This window comes from Vulpes vulpes, chromosome 6, assembly GCF_048418805.1.
Source record: "Vulpes vulpes isolate BD-2025 chromosome 6, VulVul3, whole genome shotgun sequence".
In the NCBI taxonomy this organism is placed as follows: domain Eukaryota; kingdom Metazoa; phylum Chordata; class Mammalia; order Carnivora; family Canidae; genus Vulpes; species Vulpes vulpes.
Window position 1 is genome coordinate 64623483 of NC_132785.1, and position 17733 is coordinate 64641215.

Here is a 17733-nt window from a genome sequence, read left to right on the forward strand (position 1 = left end):
AGATGCTTACTTACCTCATTGGAGATGGGTGAGCATGCTTCTGCATGTTCCTGGCCCCGATATCAGGACTGGGTGGACTCTAACTAACTGAAAGACCTTCAGGCACCTCCCCCATCTGTATAGGGAACCTAGTAGGTTCTCAGCAAATACATGTTGGCTGATTGACCACCTCCTAGGAAAGACTGCCGTGTTAGCTCTGTGAGGCTTCAAAGAACCACATATATAGGCATGCTGGGAGGGAAAGTCACCTCTTAAAATGGACATTAATAGAACATGTGCAAAGATGTTCTCACCCAGGTCTTGGAGCCCCCTGTTTTCTTTGCTCACGCTGTGCTTTCACATCCTGTTTCCCCTGCCTGGACACTCCGCCTTCCCTGCCTGCCTGGCTAATTCCTACCTTCCCTATAATTACTTTGGGAAGGCTTTCTTACTTAACACCTCCTGCCCAAATTCCACACTTGCCAGATGGGAGGGAGCCCACTTCACAGGAGGGGCTTCTCTCCTCCTCTTCTGCAATAATCACTGGCTTGGCGGCTCTCCCTTCACATCCTGCACTCCTTCAAGGCAAACCTGCTTCCTGGCTGGCTTTGTAGCCACAGCGCTCGGCACAGTCAAGAGGGCCTAGTTATCAGTTGGTGGATGAAGGAGCAGACCCAAACCCCCAGTCGCTTAACTTTTGAGGAAACAGGTCAGGGGTAAAATGATGGAAAGCAACACAGCTAATTAGTTACAGACAGGCTAAGAGTTTACAGAATGGCTGCTGACTTCCTAGGGAGGCTGGATTTTATACGTTGATATACCAGACCTGTGGCAAGGGAGGCAGCCAAACACTGGAGCCAGACCAACTCTGCCACTTTCCACCTAGGTGACTATGGTCGAATGCCTCCAGGTGCCCATTTGCAAAAGACAGGTGATTGTACTTACCTGACCAGGTTGCTTTGAGGAGAAAGCAAAGACTTTAAGGGGCATCTGGGTGGCTCAGCTGGTTAAATGTCTGACTTGATCTTGGGGTAATGAGTTCGAGCCCCACATGGGGCTCCACTCTGGGCACGGAGCTCACTTAAAAAAAAAGAAGTTTGTAAAGCCCTGAGAACAGTGTCCGTTGGGTTCATGATAAAATACCAAGTCACATCACTTTCAACATGGCCATGTGTATAAATCTTTAGGGGGACTCTTGTTCTTTTTCTAAGACAAACCTTCTTCTCCACGTGTCATATGCCTCTTTTTCCTTTTTTCCTGGCTGGGTGTCCAGATTGGGGGGGACCCCTCTGGGTCAGGATTGGCCCAAAGGAGTCTACATCCGTGGGGCTCGCCTCAGGTTTTCGCCCCGCAGCTGTCACGCCTAATGCTTTGCTGCCCCCTTGTGGCCGCTGCGTGGAGGGTGCGCCGCTTCCAGGGCAGGGGTTTATCCGGTTCTTCACACATGCGTGCAGAACTTCATACCTCCCAACAGAAACAGCACAAGAAACACCTCGTGTTTCTTCTGCTGGAATATCTCTCTCCTGACTTTGCCTGGCAAATTCTTCCTCGTCTTTCCAGAGCCAGCTGCGAGGGTCTCTGCCTGCTGAGATTTCTTCTTTACTCCCCTCTGAGCAGAGGTGGTTTGCATCGCCTCTGTCATCCAATAGCTGTTCTTTCACATCTTTCAAGTGGCGCTTATTATATTCTCCTGACATTTATTTTTGTGCTTGTTCCCTGCTAGACTGTGGGCAGGGGCTGAGTCTGATTCGCCTGTGCCTCTTTGAAGAGGTGTTAAGTAGGCACAGAGGGATAATGGAGGTGGGAAGGTGGCTGGGAGGAAAGAGAGGAGGTAAGGAGAGAGGGTGAGAATAACAGTTATTTGAGCATTCTCTTTGTGCCCAGACATCTTGCAAGCACTCTAAAGATTTTATTTATTTATTTATTTATTTGTTTGTTTATTTATTTATTTATTTGAGATAGAGTGAACAAGAGAGTGAACACAAGAATGGGCAGGGGCAGAGAGAGAAGACTCCCTTGCTGAGCAGGAAGCCCGATGTGGGGCTCTATTCCAGGACTCGGAGATCATGACCTGAGCCAAAGGCAGATGCTTGACCGACTGAGCCCCCCAGGCGGCCCCTAGCAAACACTTTAGACGTGTATTCCTTTCGGCAACCTTCCACAGTAGGTATGATTGTAATTACCCCAATTTTACAACTAGGGCACAGCAAAATTAGGCAGCATGGGTAGATGCCCAATGTGGAGTTTAACCCACCATGCCTCCCACTGTGTTCTCAAGGGCACAGCATGGAGAGTAAAAGTATGATCTCAGAGGAACAGAATGAAAAAGAGGGGGGTGGGGACGACAGGTGGAGGCAGGAGGGAAGAAGCGGTAGGAAAGGATGAGGTGGGGCAACCACAGAGCAAAAGTGGAGGGGACGGGATGGGATGAGGTGAGATGAGGGTGCAGAGGGAGGAGATTAGGTACATGGAGTGAGGATGCTAAGGAGGAAGAAGAGGAGGTGGAGGCAAGCTAGGATGAAGACAGGGTGTGGGAGAGGATGGTGGTGAGCAAAGCATGTCTTGGTGGTGTCATTGCTCATGTGGATGCTCCATCCAGCATGCTGACCTCTCAGTTCCTTCATTAGCCTGTCTCGAACATTCTTCATTCCACTTTAGTAAGCCACTCCTAGGAGCCTTATCATCACCAGAGGCTGCAGCACCTATGAAATAACTGAATCGAGCATCATGCTCTCTGATATGATCTCCTTTCCTTACGGTTTGTTTGCTCAAGCCGTTCACTGCAGCTGTTCTAGGGGCTCATGGAAGAACCGCTGGCCCTTCCTGTCTTTTCGTTTTCCACCTTGGGTTTCAGACTCATCACCAAATCCCTCCTTCAAAAGTGCCCCCCACTCCTCTTCACTGTCTGCCCTCTGCATCCTGCCCCCCCCCCCAAGCAGCTAAGGACCACTGAGGGTGGTCCCCAGAGAGGTCAGCCTGTTGTCACTCTGTTGTCATCACTGACTTCAACAGGGTGCTCTCAAGTCAGAAATCTCAGTCCTGGGGCATCTGGATGGCTCAGTGTTTGAGCGTCTGCCTTTGGCTCAGGTCGTCATCCAGCAGTCCTGGGATGGAGTTCTGCATCAGGCTCCCTGCATGGAGCCTGCTTTTCCCTCTGCCTGTGTCTCTGCCTCTCTCTCTCTCTGTGTGTGTGTCTCATGAATAAGTAAATAAAATCTTTAAAAAATATTTTAAAAAAGGAACAAAATCTTGACCCCCGGGGTCTAACACCTTTAAGCCTGCTCCTCAGGCTGCTCAGTGGCTGGCAGTCCCCTTGAGTCCTGGTGAGGTGGAGACAGAGCCATTAGGCAGAAGTGGCACCGCCTGCTGCATCCGGCCTGGGGATGCATCTATGCTTGCTGCAGTCCCTTCTGTCTTCTTCGAGGACAGGAAATGTCCTCTTCTTTTGGGAGATGGTTCCTCCCTCTCATGCTCTGGATTCCACCATCCGGAGACGTGGCCTCAGTCCCCCTCTGACTTGGTCTCAGACTTCCTTGGTCAGTGACCAGGAAGGGCCTGCCCGGGGACTTCGTATGTATTTCTGTGCTGGGAACCCAGAGAAGTCTGTGCCCAGTGTGACTCCTTACCTCTTAGACATCTGTGTGGCACTTCCTCAAAGAAGCCTCATCGGACCTTCACCATTAAGTCAGGTGCCCTGATTATAACATCCGTCCCATGCACCCCTTTACTTTGGCCACATAGCACAGCCTGTTTGGAATCATCAATTTATTGTGCATGTCTCTCCCTGTCGTGGCTCTGTAAGCCCCATGAGGGCAGGTACTCTTCTCCTTGTTCACCCTGTAGCTTCTATAACAAGCAAAGTGTCCAGCCTGGCGTAGGTGTTATAAGTAATTTTTGAGCAAATGAATATGGGAATGGGTGTGGTGTGGAGACAGGAGGGATGAGCAGGGACGGAGGGTGGGGATGGGAGGTAGAAGGTGAAAAGAGCTGATGGCTAGTGTGGGGAGAGGGCAGTAATGAGGATGAGGTGTTCAGAGGTGAGGTTAGGGGTGGAGGGGAGAAGCAGGGAGGGGAGGACCAGGCAGAGGCATCTCTGTGCTGGGCCTGAGTGAGGCTGCCAGACCCTGAGTGGCTTCCCAGGAGTTCTGTCTTTTAGCCACACTGCTTGAGAGGTTTGGAGGCCCAGCCCTGGGGCGGGGCTAGACTTTATCTTGGGGCGCAGCCCTAACCTCAGATGGTGACAGAGTGGGAGCGAGCAGGGGTTTTGCAAACCGTCCCGATTGCAGCAGGCCGGCTGCTCACTCTGGACGGCGGGTGGGGCCTGGGCTTATCTCCCCAGCGCAGCCCTAACCTCAGATGGTGACAAAGCGGGAGCGAGCAGGCGTTTTGCAAACCGTCCCGATTGCAGCAAGGTGGGATGGCCTGGCCAGGGGCAGCAGTGCTAGGTGTGGGGGGCAACAGAGGTTTGGACAGTTTGGGGCCTTGGAGCAAAGTTTGGCTTGTGGGGTGTCAGAGAGCCATTCTGTGTGCAGCCTGCCTCTACCTACCTCAGATCTCTGTTTCTATAAACCAAAGGGGAAGGCTGGAGCTCTGTAGGTGGGGCTCTCCCTGGTGGAAAGCCTGCTTTTTCCCAAGTCCTAGGACCCTTCTGCTACTCCAAAAGTCAGAATTGACAGCCAGTTGCAGCCATTTTGCTCTAAAAATACCCACCCCATCTCCAGCAGGGTAGCTTCAGGGAACTCCTTCCATGCCACTGAAGTTTTTTCTGGGCCCAGGTCTGCTTATAGTGCCCGTTCACCGACAGGCCAGTCGGGAGTCCTGTCCAAGTCAGACCATCCCTACTTGGGAAGAGCACAGGAAAGGAGAAGTGTGTTTACTGGGGGCCAGCGAAGGGGAGGTGCACAGGCCCTCAGCCAGCCTTGGTTATGGTTGCTTCAGGATCTCCCATACAGCCCCCTGCATCCCATAGCCCCCTCCCTGGCTGGCGCAGGGTAGGGGTGGAGGTAGGGGCCCCTTTCCACCCCCACAACCCCAACCGGGATCTTGCAACACCGGGATGGGGGCCCTGGGGGCCCAGGCGTGTGGCAATCCATGGAGGGTGGGGTGGGGAGGTGTGCACCAGCAGGGGAGCAGCTTTCACAAGCAGCCACTGCAGGACTGACCTTGGCTGGCTCACCTTGGGCAGCTTCCTCTCTCTTCCCGGTATCACCAAATAGCCTTCCTTCTCAGAGAGAGAGGCAGAGACACAGGCAGAGGGAGAAGCAGGTTCCCTATGGGGAACCTGATATGGGACTTGATCCTGGGACCCCCAGATCTCACTACCTGAGCCGAAGGCCCAATCACTGAGCCACCCAGGTGCTCCCCTGCTTGTTTATTTGGTTTCCCCAAATGAAGTAATTAGTGAATTTTCTGAAGGTGCTTTGTAGAGGCGTGAAGGAAGGGTTTGGGGGAAAGCTGCAAGGAATGATGAAGAAACTGGCTAGCTCCATTACTGCGCCTGAGGCCAGAGGGCAGGGATCTTGTGAGAGGAGGCAGTGGAGGGTGCCCGTCGTGACAGGAGAGAGCTGGGGGAGAAGCACTCGAGTTGACCCTCCTGCTGCCCTCCAATGTCCTGTCCCTCCTGGAACACAGCAGGATGACCTGGGGTAGAGGGGACCTAGAAGGGCAAAGGAAGACACTCAGTGCATTTGCTTATTGCCTTAGCTTCCTACCCATTCAGCCAAGAGCTGGGTCTGTCTAGGTCACCACAGGGTTCTCAGCACCTTTCGAGGGCCCAGCACAGGCAAGATGCTCAGCAAATACTTGTTGAACAAATGACTTTGATCCAAACCAACTGAGGTCAGGTTAAAAACCTCCTGCAGAAAGTGTGGCTTCTGGCTACCTGTCATCTCCCTGGGACATGATCTGCCAGAGGATCAGGGCATGCTTGCCACTTATCATCATGCAGGGACCAGGTATGCTCCTTTCTCAGGGTGGGACTGTGATTCTTCACCAACCCTGGTGCCCCAGGCACCTGCCCTGAGGAGCCGCAGGGTGGGTGGGGGGCTGGGAGGAGACCCAGTCCAGAGCTGTGGGAAAGCAGCATGGGGTTGATGCTGAAGCCACCCAGGTCCCATCACCCAGAATCTTGAAAATAAGTCAAGGGGTAGTGGTCTCGAGCTGAGAGGAGGAAATCCGGAGGTTGAGTCACTTATCCTGTTCTGTACAAACCCCCCTTATGCAACCCGATCCCCTGGGCTAGGAAAGGGAGGCGCGGGATTCTCCCGGGCATCCACATAGACAGAGACAGGCACCTCCCCTTACGAACTTGGGAGGCCCCAAGGGTGAGGGAATAGAATTAACCATCCAGTGAGGTTCATACCCATCTACCCAGACCAGATCTGGGGCAGTGGATCCAGGGACAGATGAAGGAGAGGGTGCCTGAGGGACACAAAGGCAAAGGCAAGAAAGGAATTGAGTCCTGAGTGAGGCAGCCACAGTGCACACGGATGCCCGAAGTGTATGAAGTCTCTGTCGCTGGAGATGTGGCGATGGGGCAAGGGTGGGAGACAGAGTGGAGACTGGGAGGACCCTGTCTCTCTCCCTGTCTCAGAAAGCTATTCCTTGAGGGGTGCCTGGGTGGCTTAGTGGTTGAGCGTCTGCCTTGGGCCCAGGGTGTGATCCTGAGGTCCCGGGATCGAGTTCCACATCGGGTTCCCTGCATGGAGCCTGCTTCTCCCTCTGCCTGTGTCTCTGCCTCTCTCTGTGTTTCTCATGAATAAGTAAATAAATTTTTTTTTTTTTTTAAAAAGGAAGTTATTCCTTGATATCTAACTCAGGCTTTCTCAGAGGGTGGCCTACAAAATCATCAGTGGTCAAAGAGAGACTAGCGTGTCCTGTGGCTCACGTCTCCGGCTCTGTCCACCGTCCCTGGTTACTTACTGAATGGGACTGTCAGGCCCGCCCGGTGCTGTGTGCCTCTGTGGGAAGGCTGTGAGCATGGAGTGGAGCCAGGTGCCACGTGCTAATGCAGCAAAGGGACTGAGAGAGCTTCAAGAGAATGTCTCTTATCCCCTCTGGCCCTCAGCTGCTTTATCTGTAAGATGCGGCTCACACTATCTTGTTCGTCTGAGGCCAAAGCCCACCAGATGATCCCTTGAGGTCTCTTCCAGCACTTCTTAAGATCTGTGATTTTTTTGGAGCTATTTGGCTCTGCCTCTAAGCAACCATGTGACTCTGGCTAAGTCCCTTTCTCCCCTTGAGATCTCAGTTTCCTCACCTGCAGAACGAGAAGTTTAGGTGAGATCCCTAGGTCCTTTCCGTGCCAGCAAAACGGAATAATGACGAATATTCATCTTACCATGTGCCAGGCCATGTTTGTGTATGTACATAACCACACTGTGAGGTGGGTACTGATGCTACCCCCATGGTGCAGACAGGGAAACTGAGGCACAGAGAGAGGTAACTGGTTTGGGTCACACAAATAGTAAAACCTGGTGGGAGATGCAGAAGGAGGCTCTTGGGCTGGAGCTCTATGAAAGAGAAAACACTTTGCATGAGGGGTTTCACTGGCAGAGATGGACTGTTCTCATTATCAACTTTCTCTTATATACACAGGTCTCAAGGCCTATCCCACTGGAGTCCTCCCCCAGGCAAGTGCTATGGGGGAACCCCAGCCCCAGTGAATGAGGGACAATGAGGAAGCCACTAGAGGATGTCAGCCTGGTGGCCTCAAGTTGTAGAACTGGAGAGAAGGGGTTGAGTCCCGGATTCAGAACTAGGGGACCATAAGTATGGCAGAGCCATCTGGACAGGAGCTTCCAGACCTCTATTACAAGGTGCTGGGGTTCTCAGGCCTAGGCATAAGGGACTGGGTGGTGCTGGGATCTCCCCACAAGCCACAGAACTCAGTCAGGGAAGTATCCAGAGACTGCTCCAGGTCCTGTGGGGGTTGCAGGCATGGGGTATCTTCATTCCAGAAGGGTGGAGTGGGTTGGGGTAGGGGCAGGGGGAGAGAGGAGCAGAGTGGCAGATGCCCTGCCCGACCATGCGATGTGCTGGGGCAGTGTGTCTGGGTTCTTGGGCATTCATTTAAACGGCCATGGAACCAAGAGGTAGCAGACCCAGCCACGCACATTCTCCACCCTTGAAGCCCTCATGCCACACACGCACCCCCCTCCCCTGCCACCCCCAGGCCCAGTGTCCAGGCCCATTGCTGAGTCATAGTGCAATTTTATTCAGCTACAGAATCATTATGCTGGCATCTGTCCTCCCCCCAGCCACCCGCTGCCAGTTGTCCATGGTCTCTGTGTTAGGCTTGGCCCATGAGGGGCTCTAGGGCCTCAGCAGGGCAGGATCCCAGGGTCAGGCTGGGCCAGGGGGGCGGGGTGGGGTGAGGGGCTGGTGCCACAGTCTGCCAGCCGGGCTCAGTTGCAGGCCCCCACGCCCTTGATGAGGTTGGCAGCCTCAGGGATCTGGCGGAAGAGGTTTCGGAGGGTGTCCAGCTCCTGGGTCAGCTGCTCCACACGACTGCGGAGGCGCTCATTCTCCGCCATGTACTCCAGCACCTTCTGCTGTGTCTCCAGGATGCGCCTCTTGGCCTTGTCCCGGCTCTTGCGCACGGCGATGTTATTTCTCTCCCGCCGCAGCCGGTATTCCAGGCTGTCCTTGTTCACCGCCTTCTTGCCTTTGTGTGAGGGGCCAGCCGGGGATGGTGCCTTGAGGAGGGGGCTGCAGGGGGGTGCGGCGGTGGCCACAGGGGCCTGGAGGGGAAGGCACAAAGGGACCTCAGGTGAGAGCTGGCCAGGCAGCGGAGTGGAGGCCGGGCGGGAATCCCAGCAGCCCGAGCACACTTGGGCATTGAAGAGATATGGGATCCAGAGCCAGCTGTTGGCTCTCAGGGAATGCCCAGCCGCGTGTAGAGGGTCCCCCGCTCTGACCAAAACTCCCCTTCATGTTCCCACATGGTCTGAGAACCACTTTCCTTCAATCTATCTTGAGTCCCTAGTCCTACGATCTGCAGGCATTTCCTCTTCTAGAAGCAGGTGGCAGAGAGACAGGAGGAAAGGGCTTGATGGGCAGCAGAGAAGCTGGTGGGACCTGAGGTCAGGGCAGGTCGGCTGGCCACAGGGCCTGCAGGACACTCCGGGATTCAGCCACGCGCTGGGGTTCAGGAGGAGAGTGCATTCACAGGGAGGCGCAGAGGGTTTGGGGGTGGGTTGGTCTCACAGAGCAACATCACACAGGGACCTGTTAGCATCGGTGGGAGCGCAGGGTCCCCCACCAGCACTGGGCCTCCCTCCAGCCTCCGGGGGGCGGGGACGAGATTTGACCTGCTCTTACCTTGAGGACGCGCAGGGGCTGGCTGGGTGCTGCCAGGGCTGGGGGCAGGTGCATGGCCGTCTGCCCACAGTGTGCCACTTGGTACTGCAGAGGATTGTAGCCACCACGGCTGGCCCCTCGGCTGCCCTCTGGCCCCCGGGGCTCCTCCTTCACGGCCACAGCCCTGGGGTCGTAGCTCCCTGGGCTGCTGTAGATGCCAGGCCCCAGCGCCTTCCTGTCAGGGCCGAAGGTATGTGGGGGGTAGGCGAAGGGCCGAGGGTCAGGCGGCAGGTAGTGGGGGAAGGCAGGGGTTCCGGGTCCCTTAAGGCCTCGGGCCTCAGGTGCCGGCTTCACCGCGAAGAGGTCAGAGAGGAGCTGCTCCTCCCCAGACTCAATGTAGGCAGAGAGGTCGATGGAGGCCTCATGCTCACACATGTCCCCCAGCTCCCCAGGCCCCGCTCGGCCCCCTGAGAACTCGAGTGGCTGCTGGCCAGCCCGGGGCTCACACTCATAGTAGGTCCCGTGGGACATGGCCGGCCCGCCCCCTCTGCTCCCCGCCCCTGCCGCCCTGCTCTTGGGGCACCCTCTGGGATGCTCTGTCTGCCCTCTCCCTCACTCCCCCTGCCCTAGATCTGCCCTAGATCTGCCCTCTCCTCTGTCACCCACTCCTGCGTGGCCTCTCTTCTCCCTCCTCTGCTGTTTGCTTTTCCTTCCTCTGTAGTCAATGTCTCTTTTCTCTTCCCTTTTTTCCCCCCTCTCTCTCTGGGGTGACTCAGGGAGGGGAAGGGTGCACCCCGGAGGGAGGGATGCGGGGGCTTAGAGAAATGGGGCCCCTGGCCTATGTAGCCTTTGGGAGAGCTCTTTGGTCAGGGTCCAAGCCAGGGCTCTGAGATGCCTGGGAGCTGATGCTTCTGGGGATGCCTCCCCCCACCCCCTCTTGAGTCCAGGGGATTCCAGAGTCCTCGCTGAGGGCAACACCTCTCTCTGAATGTCCTTCTCCCTCCGACTTCCGAAAAGTTCTGTGCAGAATGAGGTGCCAAGTCAGAATGAACAGAGAAAACCTTCATCCAGTGCCGACCCCCAGCCTGAGTTGAACTCCTCCCTCGGCACGCCTCCCTCTAGGTTCCCCCAAGGCTGAGCTCCACCTACCCCCGGGGGGGGGGGGGGGCAGTCAGTTCCTTCTGTAGCCCCACCCCCAGGGCATTCTTCTGGGTGCAGGCCAGAGGGCGCTGTTGGAGGGGGTTCTAGTGATAGGTTCTGGGACCAAGCCCTACGTGGGGCCCTGTGGTGCAAAGCACGCTTGTTTGCTGCGTTTTTGTGCAGGGTCTGCCACAACCCAAACCCTCTTGTGCTCTAGCCCTGGGTGGCCCTCGAAGCCTGGCGCTGTTGCTGATTGCCAAGGCTTGGCTGAGGCACCTGCTCAGGACTCGGCCCCGCGCCCCAGGCCAGGCAGGCTGCAGCCCTAGGAGCCGACAGCTGCACTCCTCTGGTGGCTCCCGCGGCCTCTCGTCCAACTGCTCTGCGCGGCCAGAGCCTCAGGCTGGCACCTGCCCCTGCGCTGGTCCCGGGGGCTCTGCCTTGTTTCCTGTGCCTCAGGCTGCAGGGCTCCGCGCTCACTGCAGCTCGGTTTGCTGTCTTTCCTTCTGCATGGCCGTTCTCTGACCTCGATGCGTGTCTCTCAGGCCCACTTCCTCTTGTGAGGCTTGAGAAGCCTTCTGTTTTGTCATCGTCTCTTCCTGGGACAGTTTCAGGGTCTCCAGGAGAAGCCTGTGCTCCACGCCTCTGATCTCATGCTCGGCCCCTTCTCAGACCTTCCCTTTTCTTTCTCCTCTGGGAACTCCCCACCATCTCCTGTTAGAGGCGCTGCTCTGGCTCTGTTTTTACTTGTAGACCGTCACCTACAAAAAGGGACGATAGGTCCAGAAAAGTAAAGGCCACAGAAACGAGTTGCTGGCTCTTTTATCACTAGCAAATGCTGTGAGTAGCCCATGGAGGCCAGGAGGTTTAATAAGTAGGGTTCACCAAGGCCCAGGCCACAGTGGCGATAATGTGTGGCATTGGACGCTAAAATAAAGTCTGCAGATATAAACTGCCCTCACGTTGGGCCAGTTACCCCTCTAGTTAGCTTCTCCCTCCCTCCTTACCACCCCAGCTACCCCAGGAGCCTTCTGTGCACAACTGGAGATGCTCTCTCCCAAAGCCCTGACCTGACATGGGGAGACCTGTGTGCATCCTGGAGACACATCTCAGGGGCCAGATGAGGAGGTTTCTGTCCCATCTCCGTTTCAAAGGACCTTGCGTCAACCGGGTACCAGAGCTGAACGACTTCGGTTTGGCAGGAGTGCCTCCGTTGACCTCCAGGCGGCAGTATGGGTCCAGAATTCGGGACTTGAGGGGCTGCTGCGGTCTGGCATCAGGTGGGCGGCAGGGGGCAGCCTTCCACAGCCCCGGCGAGGGCAGGCCCCTGCTGGGCCTCCAGGAGGAGGAAGGGGAATCCTGACGGGGTGGGGGCTTGCAGTGCAGTTACTCGGGGTGTGGGCAAGCTGAGAAGACAGGGCAGGGCCCTGTCTCAACGCAGAGAAATTCTAGCCCTCTCCGATTCTGAAGGAATGATGATGGTTAAGGCCTGGCATTTTCTGGGGTTATGCTTTTTTGGTCATTGAGGCATTCACTTTTGCATGCTGACCGTTTCTCTGTGAGTTATAACAGTAGGAAGACCGAGGGCATTTTATCTTCGCCTTATAAAAGAGGGGAAACAAGGCCGAGAGGCTGAACCCCAGGCCCAAGGTCATACAAGGACGCAGCATTGATCTGGGGTGGGGGGGACGACAGGGCAGTGGGCTAATGAAACCCCCAGGCAAGAAGGGACAGGGAAAGGGGGAGCTGTGTGTGACTCACAGAGCCCTGTTTGCCCTCAGTCAGCTGCCTGGGGTGCGGGTGCTGGGGAGACTGCGTCAGTAGCCCACAGACTGGGTACTGGGCGCTGGGCACTGGAGGAAGCTGGGAAGTGTGCAAATAGAGCCGCAGGAAATGAGAAAGGCTGAGGAGATAAAGGATCTCGGGGCCCTCACCTCCCAGGCTGGTGGCTGACTGACGTTGCTGGAGTACTGACATCATGTTTCCCAGTAACCGAGGGGTTTGGAGGGGGCAGGCGGCATTCTGGATGTCTGGGCAGGGGAGGTGGGGGACTGGACAGGAACAGGGTTGGGAGGGCAGTGCCAGACAAGAGCTGGGGGTTGGGGGGGTTCTTGGGTTCTGTGGAGTTCCTCAGGAGTGAAAAGCAGCCCTTCCTGGTCAGCGGGGTCATTTTCTCCTTGCTGCTTTGGTTGCTGTTTTCCTTAATGGAAACAATGCATGTGTATTACCTTAGTGACTCTAACTCAGTTTAAAGGTCACCCTCTTCACCAGGTCCTTCCAGCAAGGAGGCAGCCAAGCGTGGTGGTGGTGGTGCGTCACAGATACCTGGGCTTAAATCCTGCCTCTGTCACTTCTCAGTTTGCTGACCTCGGGCAAATTACTTATCTTACTTGTAAAATAGCAGTAGTAATATCTACTTTGTTGGATTGTTTAATTAAATTTTACGGGGGAATGCCTGGGTGGCTCAGTGGTTGAGGGTCTGCCTTCAGCTCAGGTCATGATGGAGGGGTCCTGGGATGGAGTCCCACATCAAGCCTGCTTCTCCCTCTGCCTGTGTTTCTTCCTCCCTCTGTGTGTCTCTCATGAATAAATAAATAAAATCTTTTAAAGAAACAAAAACTTTTCTTTAAGATTGTATTTATTTGTGTGTGTGTGTGTGTGTGTGAGAGAGAGAGAGAGAGAGAGAGAGAGAGAGAGAGAGCACAAGCAGAGTTAGGGGCAGAGGGAGAAGCAGACACCCTGGGGAGCAGGGAGCCCCCTATGGAGGCTCTGGGATCATGACCCAGGCCAAGACAGATGCTCAACCAGCCAAGCCATTCAGGCTCCCCTTTAATTAAACTTTGAGAAAATGCATAGAGAGCAACTGGTCTCAGTGAGTGCTCAGTCTTTTTCTGCCCTTCCTCTCACCATCCCCTGTGGTTTATCTGGGTGTTTTAAACAGACACACTATCTGTAGCCTCACCTGATGCTTCAATTTGACAGGCATTTTTGGGCACATAGGTACCAGGCCCTGGGCAGGCACTGGGGACCTGGAAGATTCAGCTCCTGCCTGCAACAGCCCCCATGGAGCGGGCAGTCAGCAGGGCCCCAAAGTGCACACGTATGTGCCAGGCACGTCCTTGCCTTCTTTTCCTTGTGGGCTCCTCGAGGGTAAGGTCAGATGCATTTTTTGGACCCCTTCAGCTGTAGTGACCATATTGCCCGAATTAAAATTAAGGGAAGGTGGATTGCCAAGTATGAGTATTTTTATGGAGACCATGGAACAAAGTATTTGACGTCTGTGCTGACTTGGAAAACTCAGGGATAATTTGCTATTCTCACGGCACACAGCAAACTCCTTGGACACAACGGTCATCAGGTGTGTTGTGTGACTAACAAATGAATGCTTAGGGAACCACAATTTCAGTGACCTCCAAATTTCCTAAGGTCTGAGCATCTGAATTCCTACCATTAAAGTGGCTGACAGGGTTAAGACAGGGTAAAGGCCCAGGTTAAAAATAAATGCACATTGTCCTGGGAGAGACCCACATTTGCCCATTGACCAGGTTAAAAAGATCAGCACGTGTCACTTTATAGGGGAGTGGGGAGCTGCTGCTGGTGGTGGCGGATAGGAGGAACAATTGTCTCCACAGTGTGAGGAGGCACTGGAGAGGGCAATGGGGCAACATGGAGAATATGCTGGCAGCCCATGGAAAGGAAAAGTGTGTGTAGTGGGGAAGAGGGGGTTCAAAAGGGTGGATTTGAGACCTGGAGAACAGCCTCTTGCATAAGACTGGCCTCTGCTTGGTTTTGATTAGGTTCAATCCTTCCCCCTACCCTTTTCTTTTTTAAAAAAGTGCTAAATAGGTTAAGTGACTTGCCCAAGGACACACAGCTGTTTAGTGGCTGCTGACCTGGAAATTAGAGCCAAGCCTCTGTGCCCCTGTGACTGGCACACCTCCGGCATCTAGAAGAATGCCAGCCACAGATGAGGAGTGTTGGGGCTGGCCCGGGACTGGGAGTGGAGGCGTCTTGTCTGCCTGTGTCCTCACGTATCCCAGATGGTGGAGGATGATGTCATAACACCCCGCCCCCCGCCCATGTCTGTCAGAAGTGCTGTCTCTGGAGTACTGCCACCCCAGGTCAGGCAACAGGGAGAGCTGCCCACAAAGGAGGCACTCCAAGCAAGGACTGGGTCTAATCCCATCAACTTCCTCCAGCAATTAACCCTAAATCACCAGCAGATGTGTCCCTACTGTACCTGTTCCTTTGTCTTCACTCAACAGCGTTCCTAGTCCTTGACTAGACACGTTTCTCTCATTCGAGTCCATGCAGCTGAGGGGACTCCGCCTCACCTCCTAATCCCTCCTGTCAAACCCCTTGGGTCTGGCTGGGTGCTTTCCTAAGTCCCCCTGGCATCTCTCCACAGGCTCAGCCCGTCCCTTCCTTTCCTACTTGGTGCCAGCTGCCCCAGGGCCAGAAGTCTTTGCCGAGCAGTTTTGGAGCCACTCTGCCTCTGCCTCCCCCCACTCAGCTCGGTGCTGTCCTCCACCTTCCCACCTGTGCAGTAACGTGGTTCTTCTCCCTAGCTAGTTTCCAGGCTTTCAATGCAGTGCACAGAGCAGGAACTTACTTAACACTTTGTGACTTCACTGAAGAAATGAGAGGTAGTTAAAAAACAAAAACCAACTCCTCCCCCTAAAACCTGAGAGATAGATGTTTGAATGTGCTGGCACCAGGTCCCTGGGACAGAGCAAGGGCTTTTGGGAATGTCATCCTGGAAGGAACCTGGCAACCAGAGACCTCCTGATGAAGATAGGAAATGCCTGGGGACTCTGTCTCAGAAGACCATTGAATTGTCACCACCACCACCTTCATTTCCATTTAAAATTTTATTACATCAAAAGAAAAAAAAAAAAAAAACCCTCCACAAAACAAACTCTAACTCTAAACCAACTCAACAACGGAAGATTATTCTCCAGGTATAACTAATGCCTTTCCCATCCCAAACAACCTTACATTAAAAAATCCAAAAGAAATAAAAATGCCAGCTTCAAAAATATTTATCCAAAAAGTAAGGCATTCACTTTACGAAACAAACAGACAAATAAACCCCAACAATTGAAGGAGGGATGGAGGTTGGAGGAATGAGAAGAGGGAACAAGAGGATGGTCCCCTGACCCACCAGGGGCCAGCCCCAGCCTACCTGGGGTCCACTCAGAAGGGACCAGAACTCAAACTAAACCTGACATCTCACCAACCTTGAGGGGGTAGGGGTGTCAGGCAGGTGAGGAGGGAAGCTGGGAGAGCCAAGCAAGCCAGGAGGATTCCCCACATATTCTAGTCTAAGCAGATAGTACGTGGAGGTAGGGAAGGGGGGACTCCTGCTTAGCACAGCAGGTATGGCAGGGAGGCCGCAAGGCCCAGGGTAAACACGGTGGCCTTCCTCTGGAGGGCAGGGAAAGGCACCCTCTGCCCACAGGACGGCCAGAAGAGAACGTGTCTCCAAGATGGGTACCTTCAGCCACTGCCCTTTCATCCTGCGTGGGAGGCTGTCTGAAGACAGGGGGCAGCGGTGGGACCAGAAAGGGGGGTGTTGGGGTTGGGGGAGGAAGAAGGAACTGGCTTTCAGAAGACACTCCCTCCCCAGTCTCCGAGGTTAGGGGATGGGCACTTCTGGGAGGTGGGTGAGAAAGCACCCTCCATTCCAGGAAGGTTTTTCATACCAAGTCTGTCCTGAGGGCTAGAAATCAGGGAGTATTTTTAGGTCCAGTTCTTGGATGGGAGGCGATTTAAGGCTGATTTGGCTTGGCTTTCGGGCCTGAAGGGCTGAGGGAGCCCTCACACCAGTTGGTCCCACAGCCAAGCCGGAGAGGAGAATGAGGGCATGATGGGGGTGCTGGCAGTGCTGGCTCCATGGGGGTGTGTTGGGGGTGTAGCTGCAGGGGTAATGGAGTGACCGCTCCTCGGTGGAGCAGGGAGGGAGGAGGAGCTGAGCAGCTTTGCCATTAGGAAAGAAATGTCCACTACATTGAAAATAAGAAGACTTTCTGGCTTCAAGAAGCTTTGGCACCGAGTGGGGTTCAGGATGCAGGAGAGAGGGGCAGGGCTGGGTTTCTGCAATCTGAGCCTTTCCCAATCTGTTCCACAGGCCTGGCTTGGGGCTAAGAGGAGGGGGCAGTTCTCCTGCTCATTGGTCCATAGCTCAGTAGGGAGGTGGTGTCCTGACAGGAACCTTGCTCTGGACAGGGAGCCCAAGCTGGGGTGGGGGTATGTTACCATGAGGAGGGTGAGAGGAGAGGGTGAGAGGGAAGTATCGCTCTGATTTCTTGGGTCCCTAGTGAAGGGAGGGTGATATAGCTCTCTCTAGCTGACCTTTAATGATGACAGATTTGCTTGAGTCTGTCCCTCCCCAACTGATTCACTGTTGTTCCGTTCCAGTTCTCTGAGCAGAGGCCTCTGCTGGGCTCAGGAATGGGGTGGGGGGAAGGCAGTATTGAACTGGGCTCCCAAGGATGCAAGTGGAGGAGTGCGGAAGGCCCTGTAGGGTATCCCCAGCAGCTCCACACTTCTCCCACTGCTTAGAGCAGCCCTAGTGAGGGTGTTGGATACAGGCCCTGGTGCTGAGAGGCTGGTTCTTTGGGTACAAATGTCAATGTCTTTGTTTATAGTTTCTTATCACACACACCCAGGTCCTGCCCCTGCTTGACAGAAGCAGAGGTGTGTGTGTGTGTGTGTGTGTGTGTGTGTGTGTGTGTGTGTTGGGGGGACCCAGGCAGGAAAGGAGGGCAAGAGGGAGTGTAGGAGGGAGGAGCCAGCTGAGAGGGGATGGCAGTCCTCAGGGCTGGGGCTGTTCCTTGTCCTTGGAGGCAGTGGGTTGGTAGATGGGCTGCCGCTGCTCCTCTGTGTCCTCATTCGTTTCCTTTGTCCTCGAGCCCGCATCCATCTCGGGGTACACAGCCACACACATCTTCTGGCTCACCAGGGTTAGCGACTCTATGGGAGGTTACCCAACAGGTCAGTGCTGAGCATCCCACCGACCCGGCCAAGCAGACCAAAAATCCCCTATGCCAGGTGTTGCCTCAGTAGGGCTCCCAGTGTCCTCAGGAGACTCCTATTCCAGGAGACAGCCACCTTGTCTCCTCCTGGATCTCGGGGCAGCCAGTAGACTGCCCTAGTCTCCCACCTTCCCTAAGCCTGGGCACCACCAGTTCGAGGCTCCCCACTGGCCTCTACTCAGAACAGCTCCTGCAGAATGGCTGTCAGGTTGCCTATGCCTCCAGGATTAGGGTCTGTGTGCGAACATCAGCAGTTCTCCTCTCCTCAGAAGTCTCTGGG

At 54.8% G+C, this 17733-nt stretch overlaps 2 protein-coding genes across 3 annotated transcripts in view; both read right to left on the bottom strand.

The window, feature by feature from the left end:
* Positions 1-8189: 8189 nt before the first annotated feature.
* On the bottom strand, positions 8190-10334 carry CEBPE (CCAAT enhancer binding protein epsilon). Its single transcript, XM_026007470.2, has 2 exons — positions 9301-10334; positions 8190-8720 (listed from the first exon to the last, which is right to left on the bottom strand). Exons 1-2 carry the CDS (start codon positions 9808-9810, stop codon positions 8385-8387), a joined length of 846 nt encoding a protein of 281 aa, XP_025863255.1. The 5' UTR covers positions 9811-10334; the 3' UTR covers positions 8190-8384.
* Positions 10335-15272: 4938 nt separating this feature from the next.
* SLC7A8 (solute carrier family 7 member 8) overlaps positions 15273-17733 on the bottom strand; it is a 47757-nt gene continuing 45296 nt past the window's right edge. For both annotated transcript variants that reach the window (XM_026007530.2, XM_072761206.1), the window contains one exon: positions 15273-17391. In XM_026007530.2, the coding sequence (XP_025863315.1) occupies positions 17234-17391 (158 nt within the window). In that variant the 3' untranslated portion in view covers positions 15273-17233. The remainder of the gene's footprint in view (positions 17392-17733) is intronic.